Source organism: Amphiura filiformis, chromosome 9 (assembly GCF_039555335.1).
Source record: "Amphiura filiformis chromosome 9, Afil_fr2py, whole genome shotgun sequence".
Classification (NCBI taxonomy): Eukaryota; Metazoa; Echinodermata; class Ophiuroidea; order Amphilepidida; family Amphiuridae; genus Amphiura; species Amphiura filiformis.
Window position 1 is genome coordinate 24,235,891 of NC_092636.1, and position 7,732 is coordinate 24,243,622.

General features: G+C 37.9%; 1 protein-coding gene across 1 annotated transcript; it reads left to right on the forward strand.

Moving 5' to 3' along the window:
• Positions 1-493: 493 nt before the first annotated feature.
• LOC140160772 (uncharacterized) lies at positions 494-6,041 on the forward strand. Its single transcript, XM_072184069.1, has 2 exons — positions 494-775; positions 3,448-6,041. Exon 2 carries the CDS (start codon positions 3,761-3,763, stop codon positions 5,342-5,344), a length of 1,584 nt encoding a protein of 527 aa, XP_072040170.1. The 5' UTR covers positions 494-775; positions 3,448-3,760; the 3' UTR covers positions 5,345-6,041.
• Positions 6,042-7,732: the final 1,691 nt, after the last annotated feature.

Below are 7,732 nucleotides of genomic sequence, written 5' to 3' on the forward strand. Positions count from 1 at the left end.
GATAGAGGGGAGAAGAGATTGTGTGGTGTGTGTGTGGGGGGAGTGGAGGGCAAGGGGATATGGGCCGGGAGAGAGAGGAACAGATGAGAGAGAGCATTGGAAGTGAAAGAGAAGGGGAAGGAGAGCTCGAGATGAAGATATCGAATGTAGGGGAGTAATTTAGGGAAGAGGTGGTTATAAGCTGTTATATATAGGGAGGGGAGCCCCAAAGAGGTATGGGTTGTGCTTCCCGGGGATAAAACTAATTCATAATCAAATCATCTCCATGCATCGTTTATGTTTCATACAAACAAACAAATCCCCCACCCCGCCCCATCCTTCAATATTCGCGCATGTATGCCTATAATTATATGATTTCTAGGCCTAGAACTCGTGAGTGTAATATGCCACCTACCTTCGACAGAGAGCATTAAACTGTCGTCCGCGGGATAGATTAGTCCGATATCAATCATGATAATAATTATGTTAGCACAATAGGCTATTGTATACTTCTGGTTATATACCCTATACTGTGTCCTCCCAGCATAATAGTGTTATGATTGCAGACCAGATCAGCTCTACTTTTTAATCCCTTGATTTTTGGTTTCTGAACAAAAGAGAAACCAAAACTAAAGATTTGAAATGAGGGAGTCACTATTCAGAGATTCAGGGATTATTTAGTGGTGTGCTCCCTTTACGGGTACGGGCTACGTCTATCCGCTTTAAAGTCACAACTCACAAGGCTAACATTCTATGTATATCGCGACGCATGACATTTCGGACATCCGGCACAAAGGTAGAATATCACACCTATAATTTATGTGTGTTTTGTAAATAATCAAACTTATTTAACATTAAAGTTATACCGAGTTGTACCGTGGGAGTCCATCTTCAGGATGATCTAGGTTGGAATACTCAGATTGCTCTGCAACATCCCAAAAAGCTAGTCCGAGGTGCTCTGACGATAACACTCCAATCGCCAGGCAATCTACGTTTGTAGGCCAGTGGGACAACGAAACCGCTACGTGAACGAGCTACCAAAAAGCAAGCATGAATGCTCGGTGTCGTTCTTTGCACGTTGGCTAGCCATGCTAGTGCGCGCAAAACGGTTCAGTGCGTATGGCAAGCAAAAAGCCCCATTACGTATTGCGACAACGCGTTGCTTTCGCCAAAGCCGCGTTGCCTTCGAAAGCAACACGTTGCTAAGCCTAAGCCAGCCAATAGGCCTAGAAATAGAGCTTTTATCAACGCGTTGCTTTCACAAGCAACAAGCAACGCATTGCTTACATACTCAATTCAGGGGCGCCCAAGCCGAGTTTTTGATTAGCCAATCATATCGGCGCTTTGAAGAGCTGTTGGTTATGTCCATCCCGCCTTAGTGGTAGGCCTACTAGCTGTTACATGTTTTGTGTTTTGCGTGTATTGTACACTCAATTATAGACCTAAAAAATGCTCAGTCTGAGAAATTCCATGAGCAACAATATTAATTTGTTCATATCATAAAACGAAATCCATTTCAGGCGTAAAATTTCACAGATATTATGAGAACAATATATCAGCTTATCTAGAGTTTCTTGTATGCTTGTGTGTATCCTGTAAGAGTCGCTGTGATTGGTTGTCGCCACAAGACGTAAACTTTGACAACAACGTGTTGTTTGCGAAAGCAACGGGTTGCTTTCAGAAGGCGAAAGCAACGCGTTGCTTTGGGGAACTCTAGCTTCGAATTTGCACATGATAGTTACTTCTGCGCGCAGAGCACATGAATATTTTGACATTCATCGCTTGGGGGGGCGCAGAATTGATGCTGAATTGCAAGGCTAATTCGGGGCACTTTCAGAGTGTTTATTGCAGGGTAAGCGGTCTAACCATTGAGCTACACAGACAGTCCCTGTTTATTGCAGGGTGAGCGGTCTAACCATTGAGCTGCACAGACTGTCCCTGTAAGTTGCAGGGTGAGCGATATAACCATTGAGCTACACAGACTGTCCCTGATAAACAGGACTCAAGTCTGGTACTTATATAGCAGTCAGGGTAAACTAGCCCTAGAACTCTGGCCATAGTATCCGTTTTTACTTCCACTAGGGCCAGAGGCACTTACATTGAAAAATTTGTTTGGAATGCTTGAACGTTTTAGTACAAAAAATGAAAGCATTTCAATGCTTGATCGAACCAAGCAATACAAATGGGTGTCAGGTCACTAATTTTACCCACTTGAGAACACACAATCGCGGTCATTTCAAAGATGCATTTATACTCAATCGCTTTTGCAGAAACCTGAATCGCACGCATGATCAGTGTACTAAATCACCGTCGTATTTGCCTGCTGAGCATGCGCATGATTAACTGTTTTTCAAAAGCGCCACATAGGCCTATATTGACAGCTATTGACACCCTCTGTCAGTCAACGTTCTCTAGAATTGCACACATAATTTGTGCTGTTAACGACAATGATTCAGTCTGATGATGAGTAACCCATGGGTATAAACACAGCTTTTAACAATGACTAGGTCCCGGATGTTCGGTACGGTACATGTTCCTATCTCCTCAACGTTATACCTTTCCAACAAGGAAAGAGATACGAAAAGTGAACGTCTAGGGTAAACAGTACTAAACAACACATTACATAACAGTGTACGAGATCAATTAATGATGCTTACCTGCCAGCCTCAGATTACTGACTCGACCTAGTCTTTGTCAAAGACCTCGCGATCCTTCAGTGGAATATTATAGGTGGCGCTCCCACTACGGTGGTCCAGGCAGAGCCTTGTTGAAAGGCTAGACTCGACCAAGAAGACAAGTAGATGAGTGATATAAATTCAAAGATTTTTTGACCGTTTGCAAGATGATTTCTTTATTTTTCATATCCCAATTTATTCAAACGGATAAGAATTTCCACAGGTAATTCAGCCACAATTTTGGTGCCCAAAAGATGAAGTTTTGTTTACATCAAAAGTAGTTCCACTTCCACTCCACAGTTTGAGACCTGTATTTATAAATCTTAATTACAGATTCATTCCAATAAGCGCCCAGGCGCTTAACAAAATCATTTTTGTGGGCGCTTATTTTTTACCTGGTTTACCTAATTTTTTTTTTTTTTTCGTAATGGGCGTTTATTAGAGACAAATTGACGTAGGTTATAAAAGGGTCCTGAGACTTTCTAGTAGGTTTTTTTTGATGCAGAAAATGTATTGCAAGTTTACACAGGACTTGTAGTCCTCCAGCTATTTCACTGTATCGACGTCTATCTGTCACTTCAACATTAATGGTACCCTTTAGCAAATTGGAAATACCCTGGGTGGGCGCTTATTGGGGCATGGGCGCTTATTGGAATGAATACGGTACAAGCAAGTCTTCTGAAAGACATTGACCATATTATGTACTTTTTATGTTTACACCCAAGTTCAACAGCATTCACTCGTACATGTAAAATTGTATTTAAACTTTTTTAAAAATTATTTTGCATTTCAGACACTGATGACTTGTCATGCATTATACAAGGTGACTGTAATAATAGGCCCTCGAGGACAAGTTAAATCTTTATTGAGTTGTAAACCACCTTTGGAATATACAGTCTAATGCTACAGAAGACGATCATTCTTTACAACTGAATATTTGTCAAATAGTTACACATTCGGATTTGCTTCCAATTCAATAAATGCAATACTATTACAATTGGCAGCAATTGGAAAGATTGTCCACAAAGTCTGCTTCTTCTAAAACAAACTTGAAGGAAATAAAACTAGTTGTCATTTCTCATCTGTAGTCCTGGTCTGTAGGAACTATGAAAGTCAAGAAATTATTGCTTCCGTTGTCTTATACATTTTGTGGTCTTCGTCTGACCTCTTTTGACAGAAGAAAGAGGCATGTTGATAGACATAAGATGAAATATACACATGCGCTGGTTAAAAAGAAATCGTATCAATGTGAATATCGCTCAAGACATTCTACAAGTTGTTGCTACCTGCATGATCAGATCAGAATGCTCACAGACATGAACAAACTAAGTAACACCAACTTTCAGAGTGTTTATTGCAAGAAAGGATTCGCCTGTGGAAGGAACTTCAGTGATCATACCATAAATCACGCCAAGGAGAAGCCAAATCAATGTGAACATTGTCAGAAATGTTTTAAACGGAAGGGTGACCTTACACGACACATCAGAATTCACACTGAAGAGAAACCATATCAATGTGAACATTGTCAGAAATGTTTTACGCAGAAAGTTGTCCTTACCCGACACATCAGAATTCACACCAAAGAGAAACCATATCAATGTGAACATTGTCAGAAATGTTTTGCGCTAAAAGGTGACCTTAAACGACACACTAGAATTCACACCAAAGAGAAACCATATCAATGTGAACATTGTCAGAAATGTTTTGCGCTAAAAGGTAGCCTTACACAACACACTGGAACACACACTAAAGAGAAACAATATCGATGTGAACATTGTCAGAAATGTTTTAATTGGAAGTGTAAGCTTACAAAACACATCCATCTAATTCATACCAAAGAGAGGCCGTATCAATGTGAACATTGCCATAAATGTTTCAAGCAGAAAGTTCACCTTACACAACACATTACAATTCACACCAAAGAGAAACCATATCAATGTGAATATTGTCAGAAATATTTTGCACGGAAAGATGTTCTTAAACAACACACTAGAATTCACACCAATGAGAACACATATCAATGTGAACATTGTCAGAAATGTTTTACACAAAAATGTGTCCTCACACAACACACTAGAATTCACACCAAAGAGAAATCATATCAATGTGAATATTGTGATAAATGTTTTACGTTTATAGGTGACCTTACACAACACATTAGAATACACAAAGAGAAACCATATCAATGTGAACATTGCGATAAATGTTTTATGACGAAAGGTGAACTTACACGACACATCAGAACTCACACCAAAGAGAAACCATATCAATGTGAACATTGTCAGAAATGTTTTACGCAGAAAGGTAGCCTCAAAGTACACAATAGAATTCACACTGAAGAGAAACCATATCAATGTGAACATTGCGATAAATGTTTTACGACGAAAGGTGAACTTACACGACACATCCGAACTCACACCAAAGAGAAACCATATCAATGTGAACATTGTCAGAAATGTTTTACGCAGAAAGATAGCCTCAAAGTACACAATAGAATTCACACCAAAGAGAAATCATATCAATGTAAACATTGTCAGAAATGTTTTACACAAAAAGGTGTCCTCACACAACACACAAGAATTCACACCAAAGAGAAACCATATCAATGTGAACATTGTCAGAAATGTTTTAGTTCTAAAGGTGACCTTACACGACACATCAGAATTCACACCAAAGAGAAACCATATTAGTGTGAATATTGTGATAAATGTTTTACGTTAAAAGGTGACTTTACACAATACATTAGAATGTATACACAAAGAGAAACCATATTAATGTGAACATTGTCAGAAATATTTTACGTTGGAATGTAATCTTACACGACACACCAAAATTCAAACCATACCAATGTGAATTTTGTCAAAACTGAAGCTAAAAGGTGACCTTACACAACTCATCAGAATGCACACCAAAGGGAAACTATATTAATGTGAACATTGTTAAAAATGGTTTACGCAAAACAATAACCTTACACGACACATAATTCACACTAAAGGTAAGCCATATATCAGTGTAAACATTGTCATCAGAAGTATTTTGCACGGCAAGATGTCACAACACATTCATGTAATTCACACCAAAGAGAACACAGATCGATGTGAAACATTGTCAGAAATGTTTTACACAGAAAGGTGAACTCACAACAAAGAGAAATCATATCATACTAGTAGTGAACATTGCCAGAAAGTTGAAACAGAACCGTACACACAACAAATCAGAATTCACACCAAAGAGCAAACCTAATATTGGTGTGCTGTAAAATAGCACATGTAAATTGAATATCGCATGAAAATTCATAGCATTGCATGAGAAGCTTTATTGTTTTTGTACGATAGTTGTCAGACAGAAATTGTGAGAATTCATCTTGATTCTTTTAAATTATTTACTTAGTACACACTTAAAGGAGTATTTCGTGATCCTAGCACCCTCTTTTTATGACATTTTTCAGTACATATCCATGAAAAAAGCCTATTCCCAACATTTCAGTTGATTCCGATTCTGCGTTCGCGAGTTACGCATGATAATGTGTATTACACTGCTCCATAGACAATGCGTTGTAATTTCGTTCTGGTGCACCAGAACGAAATTCAAATTTCACGATATCTTTGCAAAACGAATTAATCTGCAAGAAATATTTTGTAATGTACATAAACATTATGTAGCCATAGGTTTCCAGTGATATAAAAATCTTGAACGTAAATAATTATTATGTTACCTGTATTAAAATCGATGGTATATAGAACAAGAATGCTTGTTTGTATAAATTTTGTATTATTATGCTGTGGTGGATTTCACAAAGAGTTTTGAAGCATAGTACATGTAACCCATTGTAATTGTTAGGACATATATTGAAAAATTAGCCCAGTATTTTCTCCAAAGCTCACTCCACAAACACTATGCTGGGTGAGTGTGGTAGATCATCTTTATACACTTGTCAAATAATCAGATCGATTTATAAAATATTGGCTGAGGATTTTGCGACTTCCCGATCATAGATATCCAAAAATTGCATATAAGATGCTTATCACTTCTCAGACTTGATGAAAATGGTAAATCAACTTGGGCAAGTGCTAGCTGTTAAAGATATTCTGTTTTCGTATGGCGTTGGCTATATGCATGGCTTGCACAAGATACATGTACCGGTATAGTAAATGAAATCAAATTCATTTCTTAAGCTCATTTAGCCAAATAGTTTCTTATTCAATATCGGGAATTTAAGAACATGCGCATTTCTGAACACTATCCAGGAGTTCTTCTATGGTGGTGCCCGGGGCAGGTGGCTATATTTACAATGTAATAAAACTCTTTATATCACTCATACATGTACATAAATTCTAGACAGTTCATTGCCATTTATCATCTTTTTACTACCATCCTCTCCGTGTGATCATAGTTTTTACCATCGCAGTGCTGCGCCGGAGTGCGCCTGCGCTAAGCCGCGCGCTGACTCTTAGACTAGCCGATTTAGCAGCAAAACATGGTGTTATGTTGATGAAAAAATGTATTCCCTATCTGAAATAGTATTTTTAAGTATATAGTATTTTTTATGTAATGAGTGATATAAAACAAATATAAACTGTCTTAAATTCGTGTAATATGGTCGAAATATAATCAATCGTGATTATATTTCGACCATCACACTCATAGACAGTTAATAATTGTATACCATTTGGGGAGGCTGAAACTGAACTGAGTCAACTCAAGATGACAGGACTCCTATTACAACGTACTTCATCTGGGTCAGCTCATTACCTTTATCTGTGTCATTTAGAATAATATGGCAAATAAAAATGACAAATTGATAAATATATGAATAATATGAAAACTTACTTTTTTACTGAAAAAGAGATTAGTAGTGAGTGAAAAAGCCTCCGGGTGTATAGCTATTACATGTAACAATGTCTTATGATGCCTGTGTCGCACACCAGAAGTCCAGGGGTCCTTTAGTTGTGCACTGCACTGAATCTTAATTACAAGCAACTCCTCTGAAAGACATTTACAATTTTATGTACTTACCCCCATAGCTCAACAGCATTCACTAATGAAATTGTATTAAAATTTGTTTATTATTATTTTGC